Genomic DNA, 22615 nt, shown 5'->3' with positions numbered 1-22615 from the left:
TTTATTGAGTATTCCACTATTTTGTAGAGAGGGGTCAAAATGGCAATTTTCACCTGAGATTCAGAGCCAAATTACATGGGGGGTAAAAATGACTTCAGAAAGATGGCAGCAGCATCATGTTATTTTTACACAGAGATTGGTCTGTTAGTAAATTCTGTTGACTTTAGCTATCTTTGTTGCATTATGTGCCAATGGTGACCATTCAAAAATTGGGACGTTTTGCATGCCTGTAACTCAGGAAGTATTAAAGATATCTTAATGCCCTTTTAGATATTGGGTCTTAACAAACATTACTAGTCATAGTCATAGTAAAAAATAGTAATGAATGAGTATAAATATTTCAGCAATTTTTGTGCATCTTGCAATTCTGTATCATTTCTACATATAAAAAAGTATCCTAATAATAATTTAGTGTGTTTATCATGATGACAAAATAAAATGTTAAATTATAAATATATTAAAGATATTTAATAACTGAGATAAGAAGGAGATGATGCAGAACCAGCTGGAGAAAGAGTCTGGCATCCGTGAGCGTTTGCAGGAGGTGAGAGGTCATACGGTACCGAAGGTCACCTGAGACACAGCCGTTAGCGTAAACAAACCACTGAGCCGCGGCTCTGTCTCTCTTGAAATAGTAATGAATGAGTATAAATATTTCAGCAATTTTTGTGCATCTTGCAATTCTGTATCATTTCTACATATAAAAAAGTATCCTAATAATAATTTAGTGTGTTTATCATGATGACAAAATAAAATGTTAAATTATAAATATATTAAAGATATTTAATAACTGAGATATATTCCCCCAGTTTCACAGACAAGGCTTAAGCCTAGTCCCAGACTAAAATGTAAGTCTGAGCTGTTTCAACTGAAAGAAACTTGCACTGATTGTTCTTCAAATATATCAATGCCTTTGTTTAGTCTCAAGAGGGACACCAGTAATGTTTTTTTGTAAGGCACATTTATAAAAATTACTTAAATGTCCTAACTGAACTGTGGCCTAATCCTGGCTTAGTCTAAGCCCTGTCTGTGAAACCAGGCCATTAAAATATTTAATAAACATTTTATGTAATTCTAACATGTATGTTTTTTATATATAAAATATACAGTGATAATTTAATGTACATCTTATCTGTTTGATTTATTGTATATTATAATTAAGCATATATATTTATGTGTATGTATATAATTATATATTTATTAATATATAATTAATAATATACAATAAATAGAATAAAAATTATATTGGTATATTTTATAATTATAATAATTATAAATTGATCAAATTAAATGTGGTAGAATTAAAGATTTTAAATTAAAATATAAGAAATTAAAAGCCTGTAATTTAAATGTCAAAACTTTTGGCAGTCAGATCAAAATACATAAAAATTCTGGGCTGATATTTCATCTAGTTAATCAGTCACACTGGATCTGAATCAAGTGCTTTGCATTGTGGGATACAGTATCAGGTGCAGTGCGTTCAGTTTAATACTGCACATCTGATTGAGCTCCCCCTTGTGTTTGTCTTGTAGGAGATCAAGAAGAAGAAAGGCATCAAAGAGGAGATCCAGCTGACCAGCAAGCAGAAGGAGATGATGCAGAACCAGCTGGAGAAAGAGTCTGGCATCCGCGAGCGTTTGCAGGAGGTGAGAGGTCATACGGTACCGAAGGTCACCTGAGACACAGCCGTTAGCGTAAACAAACCACTGAGCCGCGGCTCTGTCTCTCTTGTTCTCTCTCAGCTGGACGTGGAGCTGCAGTGTGCGGTCAGTCTGCTGGAGGCGGCTCTGGCCCGTCGTCCTCCTCTGATCTGGATGCATCTGCCTGGAGTCCTGCAGGCTGTTCTGCCCCTCCTTCAGTCTCCTCTGGCTGCTCCCCGCGTCAAACAGGTCTTCCTGCACATTGGCATCACTCTCATGCCTAAAGAACTGCACTACCTGGGTATGCTTTCCTTTTCTTGTTTGTTTATAACTTTGTTTACTCTTATTAAATGTCTTCATTTGTTTTTAGAGTTTTTTCCCCCCATATAAATTAAGCTTTTTTTAATCAGTCACACTGGATCTGAATTAAGTGCTTTGCATTGTGGGATACAGTATCAGGTGCAGTGCGTTCAGTTTAATACTGCACATCTGATTGAGCTCCCCCTTGTGTTTGTCTTGTAGGAGATCAAGAAGAAGAAAGGCATCAAAGAGGAGATCCAGCTGACCAGCAAGCAGAAGGAGATGATGCAGAACCAGCTGGAGAAAGAGTCTGGCAACTGATTGTTCTTCAAATATATCAATGCCTTTGTTTAGTCTCAAGAGGGACACCAGTAATGTTTTTTTGTAAGGCACATTTATAAAAATTACTTAAATGTCCTAACTGAACTGTGGCCTAATCCTGGCTTAGTCTAAGCCCTGTCTGTGAAACCAGGCCATTAAAATATTTAATAAACATTTTATGTAATTCTAACATGTATGTTTTTTATATATAAAATATACAGTGATAATTTAATGTACATCTTATCTGTTTGATTTATTGTATATTATAATTAAGCATATATATTTATGTGTATGTATATAATTATATATTTATTAATATATAATTAATAATATACAATAAATAGAATAAAAAACAGGTCTTCCTGCACATTGGCATCACTCTCATGCCTAAAGAACTGCACTACCTGGGTATACTTTCCTTTTCTTGTTTGTTTATAACTTTGTTTACTCTTATTAAATGTCTTCATTTGTTTTTAGAGTTTTTTCCCCCCATATAAATTAAGCTTTTTTTTTTAATGCAAGTGCATGTTTAATGCTGCCCAGACAGATATTGTATATTTGGTTTAGTGTGTTATTGTGGCTCAAGTGAATATGCATTTGTGTAAATTAAATTAGATGTAAAAAAATATATATATTTCAACCGCCAAAATAATTGACATTTCTAAAGAAAAAAAAATCAATTTGTCTAAAAAAAAAAAAGTAATGTTAAAACACAATTTACATTTATAAATGAATATTAGTTTGTTTAAATAAAGTATTATTTTAACAGATAAAATAATTTACATTTCTAAAAGAAATATCCATTTGTTTGTCGAAATGAAGTAATCAAAACATTATTTCATCAGTAAAGGTAATTTACATTTCAAAAATGAATATTCATTTGTGTAAATAAAACAAAATAAAATAAAAAATATAATATTTCAGCAGCTAAAATATTTGGCTTTTTTTAAAAGATATGCATTTGTGTAAAAAGAAAAAACTAAAATGTACTTTTATAAAGTGAATATGCATTTGTGTAAATCAAATAAAATTAAATAATACAATTTTAAAAGTCATATAATCAGCTAGAAATCTCAAAATTTCTATACAATGATTTTTATGTGCCTTATAACAGCAGTAATGAGCTCCTGGAAAAATCATCAAAGTGTTTCATTAAATGTCTTCACTTTACTGTTTTAACTTTATTTAGTTCCTTTGTTTTATATATTAATGATTCATGTAAGTTAGTTTTAATGCAAATGCATGTTTAAAGCTGCCTGAGATAATTTTTGCATGCGTGAATAACCATTGTCATACCTTTGGTTTCATGTGCTTCAAATAGGTGTTTTTCTCTGTTTATTTAGCAGTTCTCGTGGGTCATGTGACCTTGCGTCAGCTGAAGCCAGAGTGTGATTTGGATCCTGCCTGGGCTCAAGAAGATCTGAACACAGCGACACAACGAACCATCTCACTGCTGCACACAAACACGGCACCTCAGAGAGACGGCAAGACCGGTGAATAACGCACACCCACATGTGGGACAGTCATCAAAGCTAAATTACGACTATGGCAAGCCATGTTAACATTAAATCTATAAATCATCCCAGTATCTGTTTTCATGCTACTAGTACTTCCATTAGGTACTAGTACTTTTTCATTAGCTACTAGTAAAGTGTTAAAATATACTAGTACTTATCTATTAGACACTAATTATTATTTATCAATATTACTCATTCATTAGATATTAGTACTTATTCATTACCTGTTATATAGATACCACTACTTATTATTAGATAATAGTACTTATTCAATAGATACTAGTACCTATCAAGTAGATAATAGTACTTATTCATTACCTGTGATATATTATTAGATACTAATGAAGTCGTGGCCTAATGGTTAGAGAGTCGGTCTCGTGACGTGCAGGATCAGGTGCATTTGTCCTGTCAGCGCCGGCGTTCTCCTTCTGTTTCCCGCTGCTGCAGGCGGTGTTGAGTCAGAGCAGCGGATCCTCAGAGGAGAGCGAGCTCATGATGACCCGCGCGCTACAGGTCATCAACACACACGCGCAGCTGCGGGCCAAATCCAACGACACGCTTGCAGACAAGGTACACTTGGGTTTTCAGCTAGTTGTTTTGTAATTGATGCATGTTTTTGATTTATTGATCTGTCAACTATGCAGTAATTGAAGTCTGTCTGGAAATTTTGACATGTGGATTTGAATTTGATTAGTTATTGATGATGAGGAATAAATTGAGGTTTATAAAGGCATGTAAATGTTCTTATATATATATAATTAAATATCATGCAAATAAATGCCATAGTTAAGCCAGTGCATGTGACTTGATTTCCTCTTATGACTTGAACTGAATGAAGGTATTATTAAATAACTGACCACAATTAGGTGCTGCAGGGATATTATGATATTAATCTGATTTTAGTTGGTTTGTGTTATGTCATGTCAGTTCAGGTATATAAAATAAATAAATAATATTCAGTTATAACTTATATAATAGTTTTATAGTATATAATATAAAAAAGTTCAAATAAAAAAATGAAATTATTAAAATTGTTCAGGTATAAAAAATAAATGACAATTTCAGTGATACAAATATACAGTTTTATCTTTATCTAAAAATATAAGATTATTGAAATTAAAGTTATATTCAGGTTTAAAATAATATAAATAATTTGTATTTAATACTTCACAAATTTTGTAAAAATATTCAGTTATACCTTTACAAGCAAATAAATTAAAAACTGAAGTTATTATTTTGAAATTATTAAAATTATATTCAGATATGAAAATGTAACAAATTAAATAAAATCCAATAATAAACTTTTCAGTTATGTCTTTATCAAGTCAAGTTGCCTTTATTTATATAGTGCTTTTAACAATACAGATTGTCAAAGCAACTTTACAGCATTAATTAGGAAAATATTGTGTCAATAATGCAAAATGACAATAGTAAACACTCATTTTTCAGTTCTAGACAGTTCATTGAATTCAGTGATCATCCATCTCAGTTCAGTTTAAATAGTATCTGTGTGATCAAGTGCAAATCTTATATCTTATATTAAATATGCAATTTAAGTAATAAATGAAAGTATTAAAATTATTCAAGTCTGAAAATGAAAATGTAATATATATTACAAATTCAATAATAAAAATATCTATAGAACATTTTAAATTATTAAAATGTAAGTTTTTTTCCTGTCTAAAAATTCAAATTAAATTAGAATATATATTAAAAAATCACTAATTAAAATGTAGCTTTATCTGTGCATGTTATTAAAGTAAAATCTCATAAAAATGTCATAAATGCACATTTATTATGATTCTATCCAAGTCTGTAGAACTGAAACCCTAACAGTTTATAATTGTCTTGTTCTGTTTGTCCAGAACGGCCCAGAGCTGCTGCCCAGAGTCAGTATGCTGCAGCTCTTGACCAAAGTGATCGGCACGTCCACCCCTCGTCTTCAGGTAGAGACTCACATCCAGATGAGTGCTCAGACGCACACTGTTTGAGGAGATGTAGTGATGGAGTGTGTGTGTGTTGTAGGTGCTGGCATCAGGCTGTCTGACGGCACTGTGTGCCAGCGCTGGAGGGCAGGAGGGATGTGCGCTCGCCGAACAGCCTGAGATTGACGCTCTGCTGGAGGCTTTACTGTCCTCGTGCTTCTCTGTCAGAGACGCTGCGCTCAGGGTCAGTGCCTTTCTCTCTCTTACACTCATGACATTATATTATGAAATCCTTTTAATGAAAGCCTGTCGACTCGCTCTTGTAGGGTCTGCTGGAGATGGAGTTGGCGTTACCCACTGATGGTGCTGATGCCAACGGTCTGAAGATGCTGAGGAGACTGTGGGTGGCCAAATTTGATGTGGAGGAGGAGGGCAGAGCTCTGGCAGAGAAGTGAGTCATGCTACATTTTCACACAAACTACAGCTTCTGGTGCAGGTCCTAATGGGAGTTTGTTTGGTGCTAAAGCTGCTTTCCAAACTCAGTAAATTTCATGGCATCAACACATCTCAAAAAAGTTGGGACAAGGCCATGTTTACCACTGTGTGGCATCCCCTCTTCTTTTTATAACAGTCTGCAAACGTCTGGGGACTGAGGAGACAAGTTGCTCAAGTTTAGGAATAGGAATGTTGTCCCATTCTTGTCTAATACAGGCTTCTAGTTGCTCAACTGTCTTAGGTCTTCTTTGTCGCATCTTCCTCTTTATGATGCGCCAAATGTTTTCTATGGGTGAAAGATCTGGACTGCAGGCTGGCCATTTCAGTACCCGGATCCTTCTTCTACGCAGCCATGATGTTGTAATTGATGCAGTATGTGGTCTGGCATTGTCATGTTGGAAAATGCAAGGTCTTCCCTGAAAGAGACGACGTCTGGATGGGAGCATATGTTGTTCTAGAACTTGGATATACCTTTCAGCATTGATGGTGCCTTTCCAGATGTGTAAGCTGCCCATGCCACACGCACTCATGCAACCCCATACCATCAGAGATGCAGGCTTCTGAACTGAGCGCTGATAACAACTTGGGTTGTCCTTGTCCTCTTTAGTCCGGATGACATGGCGTCCTAGTTTTCCAAAAAGAACTTCACATTTTGATTCGTCTGACCACAGAACAGTTTTCCATTTTAAATGAGCCTTGGCCCAGAGAAAATGCCTGCGCTTCTGGATCATGTTTAGATGTGGCTTCTTTTTTGACCTATAGAGTTTTAGCCGGCAACGGCGAATGGCACGGTGGATTGTGTTCACCGACAATGTTTTCTGGGAGTATTCCTGAGCCCATGTTGTGATTTCCATTACAGTAGCGTTCCTGTATGTGATGCAGTGCCGTCTAAGGTCCCGAAGATCACGGGCATCCAGTATGGTTTTCCGGCCTTGACCCTTATGCACAGAGATTGTTCCAGATTCTCTGAATCTTTGGATGATATTATGCACTGTAGATGATGATAACTTCAAACTCTTTGCAATTTTTCTCTGAGAATCTCCTTTCTGATATTGCTCCACTATTTTTCGTTTTCCACTATTAATTGGCCCTCCAGCTGTTCCTTATATGTACATTTAACTTTTTCGGCCTCTTATTGCTACCTGTCCCAACTTTTTTGGAATGTGTAGCTCTCATGAAATCCAAAATGAGCCAATATTTGGCATGACATTTCAAAATGTCTCACTTTCAACATTTGATATGTTATCTATATTCTATTGTGAATAAAATATAAGTTTATGAGATTTGTAAATTATTCCATTCCTTTTTTACTCACAATTTGTACAGTGTCCCAACTTTTTTGGAATTGGGTTTGTATTTAATAATTAATTTTTGATGTCTTTGGACAGCATCTGTGGAAATGTCAGAGTTATAAAATAATGTTTGTTTAGAAAATTTGTTTCTTGTTTTATTTGTTCTTTTTGTGGTTTCAATTTAATTCAGTTTAATCAGGCAATATCAGAGTTATTACAGAAATGATAGTTAATTATTTTATTTTTTATTTTAGTTAAATTTTTAGTTTTTATTTATGATTATTATCTTTTGTCAGAAAGATTAAATGTCAGAATTATTAAAAAGTTATTATAAAAATATTTTTATTTTTTATTATTATTAATTTATTTATGAAACAACTACTTTTTAGTTTTTATTATGTTTCAGCTGGCTGTTTTATTTTTATCCTTAAAACATTTAACTATTATAAGAAAAAGTTTACTTGTTTAGCTGATCGTGGCATGAGCTGAACAATATCAGTTTCCTCTTCATGGATAGAGCTTGAGAGTGATGTGATTCCTGTGTGCAGGTGTGGCATCGCTCTAGCACTCAACAAACTGGCTGAGTTCCTGGATGAGAGTCAGGTGACGCCCCTCTTCCTGTTCTTTGTGCCGGATGCTCTGAACGACAGACACACAGAGGTGCGGCGCTGCATGCTGGACGCAGCGCTGTCTGCACTCAACACGCACGGCAAGGTACTCCACCCAGCCCAAATTATTAAAAACATTTCCAACCCTCTACATTGCGAGTAAATCACTCACATATGCGACTAAATCTTACTCTGGGTGACTAAATAATGTCTAACATTAGCCATTGGCTAATAAATTCTTAGATTTTACACACCAGTATGTGTGTGAGAGGCATTCAACACAGATTTTCACTTGATAAACACGCTGACTGAGCGCTTGAGAGTTTTGCTCTCTGTCAAGCGATCTGTATTATTTGATGCGCTCAATGGATCATGTCATGTACTCAATGGATGCGCAGCAACCCTCTACATTGCGAGTAAATCACTCACATATGCGACTAAATCTTACTCTGGGTGACTAAATAATGTCTAACATTAGCCATTGGCTAATAAATTCTTAGATTTTACACACCAGTATTTGTGTGAGAGGCAGACAAGCAGACTGTTTTTCACACATGCAAAGAGAGAGAGCGAGAGTCTTGCATACCACGCTGAATCGACGCGCTACATGTAATCCATATTCTTTGTTGTATTTTCCTGTCAAAAAATAACAGTTCATTTAGAATTATTCAGCTTTTAAGAACAAGCAGACGATATGCCGGTTTCTCTGCAGTGGGCGGAGCTAATGCTAACAGCTCTCGTTGGTTGGCGCTCATCTATTACCGTCCCCGTTTTGATTTCAGCAAATCGGTTCGAGTGAACGCTGACAACGTGATTAATATTCATGAACCCAGCAGATAATAGTAGTAGTAGTAGTATCTTTTAATAATAATTAATATTACCTATGACCAACAATATCTTAAACACCACCACCAGTCCTAAGTTCAGTTAAAATGACAAATATGCATTCATTCATGGTTACCAAGTTTTAGTTCTAATCACTAGTTCTATCATTAAATAGTGCTTAATTATCATAATATCATAATATAATGCTTGATTGGCTGAAGTTAAGAGTGCACAGTCAGTTATTTAAGAAGCTGCTCCATGATAGCGAAGTAAACGTGTGTGTGTGTGTGTGTGTGTGTGTGTGTGTGTGTGTGTGTGTAAAATAGTATATCAGTCAGGCGAGTAAACAAAAAAAAATGTACTAGCCAATGGCGATTATATTGCCAAGGTGTGCGTAGAGGGTTGATTTCTGTCATTTGAAATCAAGCTGGAGCAAAACAAATAAATAAAAATAAATATTAGGTGGAAAACTTAAAAGGAAAATTAGAAACTGAAATTTGAAAGTTTAAGTTGAAGCATTAAAATTACTAACTGAAAAACAAAAACTTAACAAAAACAGAAATAAGAAGAATTTAAACCTAAATAGTAATATTTAAAGAAAAAAAATGCACATAACTGAATAGGGCTGCACAATTAATCGAAATTAAATCGCAAAGACGATAAATCACGATTAGGCAGAAGCGCGATTGTCATGAAGCACGGTTCTGTGATCAGCAGTAAATCTCCATCTGAAGACCAGAGGGCGCTCTCGCGCTGAAGCTCCAAATACGCCTCGCAGAAGAAACCCAGGAAATCCATATAGCGGTTGCTGAATAAACAGAAGATTCAACTGCTTTCATTAATTCAACGTGACTAATAAACACACGACTATGACAATATATGGTTTATCTGAGTTCGTCTTATTATCATTTTTATTATAATAAAGTATATAATAATGCAATGCTAATCGACATAACCTTTATCACTGCTAAGAATACTATGAAATATGTTGCGTGCCTTATTCTGTGTAAGAAGTAGGCTTGCCGCGATAGATGGTGCTGACGGTGATACCGTTGTTAAGCCGCAACACCGGTTACCTCACTTGCCCACCACGGCACCGACCCCCACCATCGTTTTGATTGTTTTATAGTAATAAAAATTATTTAGTTCAGTAAAAGAACAACAGACACTACAATTAAAAACTGAATGCGGCTGCTCAATGCAGCATCCCAGATCAGATTTAATTTCTCCAGTGAGGAGAGAGAGTCGAGCTGACTGACAAGAAGAGTGAGGTGAGGTGAGTCAGACAAGACGATGGCGGATGATTTAGTTTCGAAACGAAGTGCAAAAGCGCCTGTTTGGCAGTATTGTGGATTTTGAAAAGCCTGTTGACTTTTGCCGTTTGTCTAAGGTGATTTTGGATGTTTAAAAAAAAAATGTGTGTGTTATTTAATTGGTTCCACAGTGTTTGCTGATTTTTACTTTATTTAATTAGATTTAATTAATCTATTTAATTAGATTTGTGTAATTTATTTATGTTATTTGACATCAAGGTGTATGCCGTGCCTCCAAGCTTTCTTATTCGGTTTGCTAATATACGTTCTAATTTTCTTATTTATTTGGTTATATATTATACGTTTACTTATTTCCAGTTTTGTATACCTATTTAAACTTTATGCAAGTTATTTGTTATTTTATATTAAGCATAGCTTGCCCTATTGCATGGTGTATTTTTATTCGTTTTGTTAATAAAAGTTCTGTGTTTTATATATAGGCTAAAGTGAGTTTGACGTTGTATTTTGTTGTTGCATTCAAGCAAATGACGCTGAATTGCTGCTAATTCAAAAGTTTATTGAAAGTAAAATGCGCACGGCGCTTTTAAGCTATTTAAAAGCGAGGAAAAGAGGGAAAATTCAAACGAACTAAAAACGAACAATTGCTTTACGCTGAATTGCCGCTATTTGAAAGTGAAAGTAAAATGAGCACGCCGCTTTTACAAGCTATTTAAAAGCGAAGGAAAGCGAGGAAAAGAGGGAACATCGTCTCACAGAAGGATTTATTTCAAACACTCGACTAGCGTTATGAAGTGAGTTTGGACTAAACATGCTATTAAATGTGGTATTTTCACGTGCTTCACGCAAACCGCTTTCATAATCGCAGAACGTTTTCTTCGATTTCATTATCGCACGATTATATCGTCTGCTGTTTTGCGTAGCTTGTCGGTGAACTACAGCTCTGTGTAGTAAATGCCGCTCCATCTGAAAGCATGTGTTGGAGATTTACTACTAATCACAGAACCGGCTTTACTGACAAGATACGCATGACAGTCACATTCGATTAATCATGCAGCCCTATAACAGAATTACTAAAAATAAAACCAGCTAATATAATTGACATTTCTAAAGGGAATATGCATTGTGGCAAAATAGCAAATTAAAATATATTATTTTGCCTCTTAAAATAATGTATGTTTCTAAAGTGAATATGCATTTTTGTAAATGATATAAAATATAATATTTCACCAGGTAAAGTAGTGCACATTTTTTCAAAATAATGCACAAGTGAATATGCATTTACATAAAGTGAAATGAATTATAAAATAAGTAATAAACTTGAACTAAATGGAAATTAAAAACTAAAATTTGAAAGTTTAAACTGAAGCACTAAAATTACTAACTGAAAAACAAAAACTGACCTAAAGCTAAAAGTGAAAAAAAAAAAGAAACCTAAATAGTAATATTAAAATGAATAATTAAAGCAAAAGCATGCTTTATTAAAAATTTTACTAAAATTAAAAACTGAAAACAATAAAAGCTAATTAATAGTCTTAACTGACTATGTTTTTGTCTGTCAGGATAACGTGAACTCGCTGCTGCCCGTGTTTGAGGAGTTTCTGAAGAATGCGCCACAGGACGCCAGCTATGACTCGGTGCGGCAGAGCGTGGTCATCCTCATGGGCTCGCTGGCCAAACATCTGGACAAGAGCGACCCTAAAGTCAAACCCATCGTGGCCAAGCTGATCACGGCCCTCTCCACTCCCTCACAGCAGGTCAGCTCCTTCTGTGTTTGCCTGATAGTAACATCCATCCAGTATGAATTTTTCCCTGTTTTTGTTTGTTTGTTGTTTTCAACTGAATTTCAATTTTAGTTTTAGTATCTTAATTTCTTTTTTTTTGTCATTTTACTTTAATGATTAACTTTCAGCTGACTAACTGACAATTGAGTAAAGATTTGATTAGTTCTGGTGGTACTTATGAACTGGGTAATAAGTTATTAACCGAGATTTAATCGTTTTTAAATGAATTTAAATTACATGATTTTAATTATTAATAAAACAAATATACAGATATAACTGATATATTATTTATCATTTACATAATGCGACATGTTCACATCAGTCCTGAGATGTATTTCTGATCACAGCCAGCTAGGAACAAACATTTCATAGGCCCCCAATATTGTAAAACAAAATAATAAATGTGACCCTGGAGCACAAAAGCAGTAAGTCAAGTCGCTGGGGTATATTTGTAGCAATAGCCAACAATACATTGTATGGGTCAAAATTATTGATTTTTCTTTTATGCCAAAAATCATTAGGATATTAAGTAACGATCATGTTCCAGACATGATTATACACATTTAATTTAACCATTAAAACAAAATAAAATTGATTTCATAGGGCCCTTAGTCTTCTTTAAAAAATTATACCATTGCATCCGTCTCTGTGCGATCACAGATGGTCCGTTTACACCTGGTATTAATGTGCTTGTCTCTGGTCGTCCTCAGGTCCAGGAGTCGGTGGCCAGCTGTCTTTCTCCTCTGGTTCCTGCTATAAAGGAGGACGCCGGTGGGATGGTGCGGAAGCTCCTGCAGCTCCTGCTGGAGAGCGACAAATACGCCGAGCGGAAGGGAGCTGCGTACGGACTGGCCGGGCTGGTCAAAGGCCTGGGAATCCTGTCTCTCAAACAGCAGGAGATCATGACCACTCTGACAGACGCCATCCAGGACAAGAAGAACTCCAGACGCAGAGAGGGTGAGCAGAGCTGAAAACTGATAATCAACTAATGAATTCTGTTTCAGTGGGCTTTATTGGCATGGCAAATAATATATTTAAAACAATAAATGTGACCCTGGAGCACAAAAGCAGTGTTAAGTCGCTGGGGGATATTTGTAGCAATAGCCGAAAATATATTGTATGGGTCAAAATTATAGATTTTTCTTTTATGCCAAAAATCATTAGGATATTAAGTAAAGATCATGTTCCATAAAGATATTTTGTAAATTTCCTACCGTAAATAAATAAAAACGTATTTTTTGATTAGTAATATGCATTGCTAAGAACTTAATTTGAACAACTTTAAAGATGATTTTCTCAATATTTAGATTTTTTTTGTACCCTCAGATTCCAGATTTTCAAATAGTTGTATCTCGGCCAAATATTGTCCTCCTATCCTAACAAACCATACATCAATAGAAAACTTATTTATTCAACTTTGAAATTGTCAAAGTTGGACATGGTCCCTTGTGACTGGTTTTGTGGTCCAGGGTCACAAATAATATTTTTATATATATATTTATGTAATTTGTCTAATTATCTAATAATATATATATATATATAAAAAAAAGTTCCTTCTCAGACATGACCAGCTAGATAAGTAAATTCAGTTTTTAAAAATAGTTTAGTTTATTAATAATTATTAAATAAGTTAATAATAATAAATAAATAATAATAAAAATGTATAAATTAAAACAAAACAAAGACACTAGACTAAAACTATACTCGAATCAAAAACAACAATGCAAATGAAGTAAGCAAGTGATGATAAATTAAATCATGATGTATGATAAATAATGCTAAATAAATTCAACCTATCATGAGTTGTGCTGCTCATATGAGTGAAGCGGGTTCGAGTCTCGCTTGTGTGCCGCTCCTGTTCCCTACTTTTTTCCCAATAGTTCTGTCTTTTATCTTGGGTATTTGTCTATTAAATAAAGAATAAATAAAACATGCAGAGTGAAGAAAGAAAAATTCAAATTTAAGAAAAAAACCATGCAAGGAAGTTAAGTAATTAAGAGTTGAAGGTAGAAATAAGCCTGTCCTTGTCTCTGTCACAGGTGCTCTGTTTGCGTTTGAGATGCTGTGCAACATGCTGGGGAAGTTGTTTGAGCCGTACGTGGTTCACGTCCTTCCTCACCTGCTGCTCTGTTTTGGTGATGGGAACCAGTATGTCAGAGAGGTACAAACACTTTTTGTTTTCTACTTTATACTTTTTTACTCGCATCATAACTCGCATCGGTCATTTTCTAGAACCCTAACCAGCCACTGTATTTAAATTCATCGTTTTGCACAGGGTGGCCCCGCCCACAGTGAAATCTCATTGGTCCAAAATCCTGCATTACATACATTAGATACTTTAAGCATCAGACATGTTTTGATTGGCTGTGATTGTCACTTGACTGTTTTTTTGTTTTTTGCTGCTTTCAGTAAGTCCTAGTGCAAACTGCTTGACTCTCAAACTATGTGGTGCCTCGTCGAGTTGAAATGAGGTTGAAAATGAATGCATCTGTGTTTTGAAATGTTGCATGATGGTTTGCTGTGTGTCAGGCAGCGGATGACTGCGCTAAGGCTGTGATGAGGAATCTGAGCGCTCACGGCGTGAAGCTGGTGCTGCCGTCTCTGCTGATGGCTCTGGAGGAGGAGTCCTGGAGAACCAAAGCAGGTCTGCTTTGGGATGCAAAATGTTTTTTTGGGAGTATAGTGTTCAGGCCTTTGTCTACTGAAGAGATATGATTACTGTTTTATGTTTTATAGTTTTTTTTATTATAGTATATTTATTTAAATTATTATAATTGTTTTTTGTACTTATTTATTTTACATATTATTTTTTATTTATTTATTATCACGGTCTTATCAGATCATTGTTCAATTATTTATTTTTTATTATATTATATATTTATTTAAATTATTATTGTTTTTATTATAGTATATTTTATTTTAATTATTATATTTATATTTTTTTGTAATTATTATTTAATATAATTATATGTATTATTATTATTGTTTATTCATTATCACTGTCTCACATGAAAATGCATAGCATTGTTTATTTTTTTATAGTATTTTTGTTTTTATTTTTTACATATATTGCATTATTATTTTTCATTATGATATTTTTGTTTTAATTATTGTAAGTATAGTTTTTATTTTTTGTGATTACTTTTTTTTTATTAATCATGATCATTGGTTTCACATGGTAATGCAGATCGTTATTATTTAGTATTTTTATTAAATCATTTTTATAATTATTGTTTGTATTGTTTTATTTTTATTATAGTATTTTTAATTATAATGTTTATTTTTTTATTGAACATTATTGCTGTCTTACAAGGAAGTGCAGGGCATTTTAATGATAGTTTTTTAATTTGATTTATTATAATAATGTTTTTGTTATAAGAATTATTTATTTTGTATTATTAATGATTATCAGTCATTTCTAATACTCTCGGCGCTGTGTCTGCAGGGTCGGTAGAGTTGTTGGGTGCGATGGCGTACTGTGCTCCTAAGCAGCTGTCCTCGTGTCTGCCGAACATCGTTCCCAAACTGACGGAGGTTTTGACCGACTCTCATGTGAAGGTGCAGAAAGCCGGTCAGCAAGCGCTCAGACAGATCGGCTCTGTCATCCGCAACCCTGAGATCCTGGGTATGAAATATTAATGCTTAAATTGAGTGGGAGGTGCAGCACAAGCACAGTGGGGCTTTAATGCAAACGTAAAGGTTTGAACCATACATACTCAGTCACTGAACTGACATTGTGAATTGCGCAGCGATCACCCCCATCCTGCTGGACGCTTTGACCGACCCGTCTCATAAGACGCAGCACTGCCTGCAAACGCTGCTGGACACAAAGTTTGTACACTTCATCGACGCTCCGTCTCTGGCTCTGATCATGCCCATCGTCCAGAGAGCATTTCAGGACCGTTCCACCGACACACGCAAGATGGCCGCGCAGATCATCGGAAACATGTACTCACTCACTGATCAGAAGGTAGGAAGCGATACTGACCTGATTACAGCCGTGCTGTTTTATATCCTAAATACTGTGTGTGCTATAACAGGTTGATAACTTCTGGTTCCTTTGCTGGTGTTATGGAGTTCAAATTAACTTTTTGTAAACAAATGATTCAGGTTTTTTGGATTGGATGAAAAAGGTTTCTTTTTTTCTAAGAAATGAATACTTTCATTCAGCAAGGATGCATTAATTTGATCAAAAGTGACAGTAAAGACATTTATACTGTCTTTAAAATGAACCTTCTATTTTAAAAATATGAAGCAGCACGATTGTTTTTAATCTTGAAAATCAGAAATGTTTCTTGAGCAGCAAATCAGCATATTAGAATGATTTCTGAAGATCATGTGACACTGAAGACTGGAGTAATGATGCTGAAAATACAGCTGCGCATCACAGAAGTACATTACAGTTTAAAATATATTACAATAGAAAATAGTTATTTTAAATCATAATAATACTTCACTATTTCACTTTTTGTTTAAAAAAAATGCAGCCTTGGTGAGTATTAGCTTCTTTCTAAAACATAAATAAACAGTAGTTTAAAAGAAATACTAATATTGAACCAAATAAAAAAATTCCAAAAAATATGTATATATTTTTGTCATTATTTATTCAGCGATTCGTTCAGTTGTTTGTATTAAATCATATATAATAATATTTCACAGTATTACTGATTTTAATGTATTGTTTACCAAATAATGTGACTTAAGCATCCATATACAGCCTGCAGTTGGATTAATTATCTTGGAAGAATTGTTAATTTTGATTATCACAATGTGAAATATTATTAGAATCAATATGCTATAAGAAATTCTTGCGCTTCAAATAAGTAAAATCTTTTTGCTTCAGGTGCGTAGAGCCAAAAAAGTCAATGCAAACAAGCAGAAAAATATTACTAAAAATGTTTTTATAAAAGCTACAAGCCACTTTAGGCCTTATTGACACTGTAATTTTAGATGAGATCACCTCTGTGGTAAATCACTGTAGCTCACGGCCTTGAGTGGCTCCTCGCTTTAATATTGTTTTATGTGTTGTATTTGTTTGCAGGATCTGTCTCCGTATCTGCCCAGCGTGGTTCCAGGACTCAAAGCGTCTCTGTTGGACCCTGTGCCCGAGGTAATATCATCCGCACTGATCCGTGGGAACTCTTAAAGCCGGCTGGCATTAACTGTGTTATATGTGAATGTGTCTGTCGATCAGGTGCGGACCGTGTCGGCTAAGGCTCTGGGTGCTATGGTGAAGGGAATGGGCGAGTCCTGCTTCGACGATCTGCTGCCGTGGCTCATGGAGACGCTGGCATCGGAGCAGAGCTCTGTGGACCGATCCGGCGCCGCTCAAGGTGAGAGAACCATCACTGCACCATTAGAGGGCAGCAGAGAGCTGCAGCACACTCATATTACACCTCCATACTACTTTACTCTATTAATGTTGTTCTTCATTCCTCTATCTTCGTCTCTCAGGTCTGGCTGAGGTGATGGCAGCGTTAGGTGTGGAGAAGCTGGATAAACTGATGCCAGACGTGGTTCAGACGGCCAGTAAGGTGGACATTGCCTCTCACGTCAGAGACGGATACATCATGATGTTCATCTACCTCCCTCTGACCTTTGGAGAAAAATTCACCCCGTATGTGGGTCCCATCCTTCCCTGCATCCTCAAGGTGAGACGGCATGATTGAATGCATTTTAATCATTTCACATTGATTATCTCCTGCATTTTCAAATTCAAGAATATGAGCTCGAGAAGTTTAATGTAAACGGTTGAATTGTGAAAAATATATTTATTATTAAATATTTATTTTAATATTAAGAAGCGGTTTACTTAACATTCTAGAAAATAAATATTGAGATTTATTTTCTTATTAATAAATTATTATTAAACAATTAATATTTGTTTTCTTTGAGTAATGTTAAGAAATGTATTTCTTAATAATAAATTATTATTATTATTATTATTATTATTATAAATTACTCATAAGAATATGAGCTCAAAGTTTAACAAACTATTGAATAGTTAAAAATAGATTTATGAAAATGTTAATTTTAGTAAGAAAATGTTTACTTTCTAAACATTTAAGAAAAGAAATGTTGAGATTTATTTTCTTAATAATAAATTATTATTAAACAATTAATATTTATACGGTTTTCTTTGAGTAATGTTAAGAAATTAATTTAAATTATTATTAAAGTAATTAATAAATTAACATTAATTATGATAAATATATATATATTTAAAAAATTGTTTATTTGCACAATCTTTATTTGAGAGAAGGAATATTATAAAATATATAAATATATAAAATATTTATATTCTTATTAAATGTTGCTGGTTATTTCCTCTAAAGGAAAACTTTAAAATTGAGTAACTATATATATATATATATATATATATATGAGAACTACTTATTGGAGAATTATTGGTTAATATTACTAAGAAAAATATTATTAACCAGTAATATCCTAGTCTAATATCCCACTCTTCACAATTTAGTTGAAGGGATAGTTCACCCAAAGTTTCACGTTTCTTCTGTTCAACAACTTGTTGTTGATCTGTTTCTGTCTTTTATTGGTTGTTTATACAGGAATGTTACTGCCATCTAGTTGTTTTAGTCTCCTAAATCTAGATAAAACGGTCTGTTTGATTGAGTAAGATAGATGGTTGTGTGTGTGTTCAGGCTCTGGCCGATGAGAACGAGTACGTGCGAGACACGGCCCTGCGCGCCGGCCAGCGCATCATTAGCATGTACGCCGAGACGGCCATCGCTCTACTGCTGCCAGAGCTGGAGCAGGGCCTGTTTGACAACCTCTGGAGGATCAGGTACTGCACATCGGGCCCTCCATCACTTCAGAGACGGTTGTCATAGTGATGGATGCTGATGCTGAGTGTTTGTGTTCTCTTAGATTCAGCTCGGTGCAGTTGCTAGGCGACCTGCTGTTCCATATCTCCGGGGTAACGGGAAAGATGACAACAGAGACGGCATCAGAGGATGACAATTTTGGCACGGCCCAGTCGAATAAGGTAACCGTAATGAGCCCCTGGAATGGACCACATGGGCCCGTACATTCAGGAAGAGCAAAGTAGATCCTTCACTTCCTGTTGTGCTTTTGTTCTAGGAAACTTTGTGTAAATGTGTTTGTAATAAATTTCCCCAGGCCATCATTGGAGCGCTGGGTGCAGAGAGACGCAACCGTGTGCTTTCTGGGCTCTACATGGGCCGCTCAGACATACAGCTGGTGGTCAGACAGGCGTCTCTTCACGTGTGGAAGATCGTGGTGTCGAACACGCCGCGAACGCTACGAGAAATCCTGCCCACCCTCTTCACGCTGCTGCTGGGCTTCCTGGCCTCCACCTGCCCAGACAAGAGAACGGTACAGCCAATAGCCAACTACAGTCCCTTTTGATTTTTGTGGCCTGTTTGTTTTTTTGGAAATTTGTTTCCATGTTAGCAGCTACATCAGAATTGTAGTTTGTTGTCGTTTGGAAAGCAGTGTGTATTTAGTATCATAATAATTGTGCTGTAATGTTTTTTTATTGTGATTTATTATATATTCTTTATTATTTTAATTCTAATTTTTTTTGTCTAGATTTTGAGGAATAAAATACAGTAATGGCGTTTCTCTCCTGCAAGAATATGACGTCAAAAAGTTTAACATAAACCGCTGAATTGTTAAAAAACTTTAAACCGTTTGATATCAAAATTATTTGACACTCTCGTTATTTTCTGAATAAAATGATCATCATTAATGGTTATATTTGAGAAAATAAATATTAAGAAATCTTTTTTTAATTATAAATTAAGTAAATATTTGTTTATTTTAATATTAAGAAAACTACTTAATATTTAAGAAATCATTTTTGTAATAGCACATTATAGTAATATAAAAAAATTTATTTAATATTTGAGAAAATGTTAAGAAATGTATTTTCTTAATAAATTGAGAAAATATTTGTTAATTTTAATATTAAGAAAATGTCTGCTTAATATTTAAGAAAACATTTTTGTAATGGCATATTATTATTAAAGTAATTCATATTTAAATTAATATTTATTTGAGAAAATATTAAGAATTTTCTTAATACATTGAGAAAATATTTAATATAAATATTAAGAAAATGTTTGCATTGTTAATATTTAAGAAACAAAATTAATAATTTGCAATAATATTTAAAACTGTTTATTTTCTTAATATTTATTGAGAGAATAAATATTAAGAAACTTATTTTCTTAATAATAAATGTATTTTAATTATTTAAATTATCGAATAATTTTTTTAAATTTTAACATTAAGAAAATGTTTACTTTTCTAGTATTTAAGACATTTTTTGTAATAGTACATTATTATTATAGTAATTAATGCTTAATGTTTATTTTCTTAATATTTATGAGAATAAAAAATAATATTTATTTTAATAAGAAAATCTTTACTTGATATTTAAGAATTTTTTTTTATAATATTTAAATACTATTTAAAAATTGTTTGAAAAAAGTATGACTGATGGATCAGTCAGTGTTCCTCTAAAGAAAGACTTCAATGCCTCCATTGCTTATGTTGTTTAGGTTAATGTCTGTGTTTTCCGTCTGTCCTGCTCCAGATCGCCGCTCGTACTTTAGGTGACCTGGTGAAGAAACTGGGTGAGAAGATCCTGCCTGAAATCATTCCCATCCTGGAGGAGGGTCTGCGCTCGGATAAGAGCGACGAGAGGCAGGGCGTGTGTATCGGCCTCAGCGAGATCATGAAGTCCACCAGCAAAGAAGCAGTGAGTTGCAGCTGATAAAATATGCTCACGATTCACTCTGTTCACATCATCGTGGTAAAGCGGTGTTTTTGTGTCAGGTTCTGGTGTTCTCCGAGTCTCTGGTTCCCACCGTGCGTAAGGCCCTGTGTGATCCTCTGGAAGAGGTTCGTGAAGCGGCTGCCAAAACCTTCGAGCAGCTCCACGCCACCATCGGTCACCAGGCCCTCGACGACATCCTGCCTATGCTGCTCAAACAACTGGTGCGGCCTCCTTCCCACAATCCCTGCGTTTACTTTGCATTGCTGAGAAAATAAAGAAAGAACAGACGTTTAAAAAAATTAATAAGCGATAAAACAATATTAAAGGGATAGTTCACCAAAAAATGAAAATTGATTTACTCACCCTCCACTTGTTCCAAACCTGTGTGAGTTTGGTGGGTAACCAAACAGCTGATGGTAGCCATTGACTTGGCATACTGTGGAAGTCAATGGCTACCGTCAGTTACCAGCATTCTTCAAAATGTCATCTTTTGTGTTCAACAGCCGAAAGAAATGCATACAGGTAAATGATGACAGAATTGTCATTTTTGGGTGAACTGCCTTTTTAAAATTCTATTCGATTTTAATTCTACTTTATATTTCTTTTTTTTTTTTTATTCTTTATTTAAAAAAACAACAAAAAACAAACAAACACTAGCTTTCTATTTTTTCTATTCTATCTACTTGTTTTTCTTTGTGTGTGTGTGTGTGTGTATAATATATATATATATATATATACACACACCTTGCTACGTGTACTGCGTTAGGCTAACCGAGACTTGTCATTTGCACTTATATATTGTTGCTCTTTTGTTAGTTTTGACTGCTTTTATTGTCCTCATTTGTAAGTCGCTTTGGATCAAAGCGTCTGCTAAATGACTAAATGTAAGAAACAAAAGATAATTAATGGGTTTTTGAATGAAGAATCCTGTGATCAACGAAGCTGCATTTGTTTGATCAAAAATACAGTAAAACAGTAATGTTGTGGAATATTATTACAATTTATAATACAAAAATGGTACTTATTTCTGTGATGAATTTTCAGCATCATTACTCCAGTCTTCAGTGTCACATGATCTTCAGAAATCAGTATAATATGCTGATTTGCTGCTCAAGAAACATTTCTGATTATCATCAATGCTGAAAACAGTTGTGCTGAATAGAGTTAAAAAAGTATCAGTTTCTTTAAAAAAAATCTTGTTGACCCCAAACTTTTGAACAGTAGTATAGTTCTGCTTTACAACAGTATGTATGGTGAAAAGTGTTAAAACGTACTTTGTGCTTTTTGCTGCAGGATGATGACGAGACGTCAGAGTTTGCGTTGGATGGATTGAAGCAGGTGATGGCTGTGAAGAGTCGATCTGTCCTGCCTTACCTGGTGCCCAAGGTGAGTTCTCTTTACTAGCAGCCTTTCTTAACGAACCTGTGCATGAACAAAGATTTATAAGCTTGTATATCCAGACAAACAACAAAGTCAGCGTAATATAAGCTTTTTCTGGACTAGAAATGAAAAAATGACATTTAAAGTGACCAACCACAGTTTGTAATTATTTACAGTATTTAAATTTCTTGTATCTAAGATTAATCCCTTGATATTTCAAAGGTTTGATCTTACAAACCTATGCCACTCATTATATGTGCCCAATACCAGTGTTATTTTATTGCCATTGATATACTATTGTAGTTTTGTTAATATATTGAATTAGATTTTTTTACTATATATTTTCAGTTTTCACCGTTATATGCCGTTTTATACATAAATAATTCTGTACTAAAAAAGTATGCATATATTTATATTAGTATATGTTATATATATATATATATATATATATATATATATATATATATATATATATATATATATATATATA

The 22615-nt window shown here is 34.3% G+C and overlaps 1 protein-coding gene across 1 annotated transcript in view; it reads left to right on the top strand.

The window, feature by feature from the left end:
• Positions 1-22615, top strand: part of LOC107553027 (eIF-2-alpha kinase activator GCN1-like) — a 58147-nt gene that overhangs the window by 20473 nt on the left and 15059 nt on the right. The window contains exons 23-46 of the mRNA XM_016235104.1: positions 1533-1646; positions 1743-1941; positions 3605-3754; positions 4167-4348; positions 5644-5724; positions 5804-5947; positions 6030-6154; positions 7587-7599; positions 8010-8204; positions 11757-11951; positions 12689-12935; positions 14018-14139; positions 14508-14622; positions 15424-15603; positions 15728-15948; positions 17020-17088; positions 17173-17311; positions 17433-17629; positions 18644-18786; positions 18870-18987; positions 19122-19337; positions 20563-20727; positions 20805-20966; positions 22039-22131. Coding sequence (XP_016090590.1) covers positions 1533-1646; positions 1743-1941; positions 3605-3754; positions 4167-4348; positions 5644-5724; positions 5804-5947; positions 6030-6154; positions 7587-7599; positions 8010-8204; positions 11757-11951; positions 12689-12935; positions 14018-14139; positions 14508-14622; positions 15424-15603; positions 15728-15948; positions 17020-17088; positions 17173-17311; positions 17433-17629; positions 18644-18786; positions 18870-18987; positions 19122-19337; positions 20563-20727; positions 20805-20966; positions 22039-22131 — 3585 coding nt within the window. The remainder of the gene's footprint in view (positions 1-1532; positions 1647-1742; positions 1942-3604; positions 3755-4166; positions 4349-5643; positions 5725-5803; positions 5948-6029; positions 6155-7586; positions 7600-8009; positions 8205-11756; positions 11952-12688; positions 12936-14017; positions 14140-14507; positions 14623-15423; positions 15604-15727; positions 15949-17019; positions 17089-17172; positions 17312-17432; positions 17630-18643; positions 18787-18869; positions 18988-19121; positions 19338-20562; positions 20728-20804; positions 20967-22038; positions 22132-22615) is intronic.

The sequence above is a fragment of the Sinocyclocheilus grahami genome, unplaced genomic scaffold (genome assembly GCF_001515645.1).
Source record: "Sinocyclocheilus grahami isolate Dianchi unplaced genomic scaffold, SAMN03320097.WGS_v1.1 scaffold463.1, whole genome shotgun sequence".
In the NCBI taxonomy this organism is placed as follows: Eukaryota; Metazoa; Chordata; class Actinopteri; order Cypriniformes; family Cyprinidae; genus Sinocyclocheilus; species Sinocyclocheilus grahami.
This window is presented reverse-complemented; position numbering and strand designations above follow the sequence as displayed.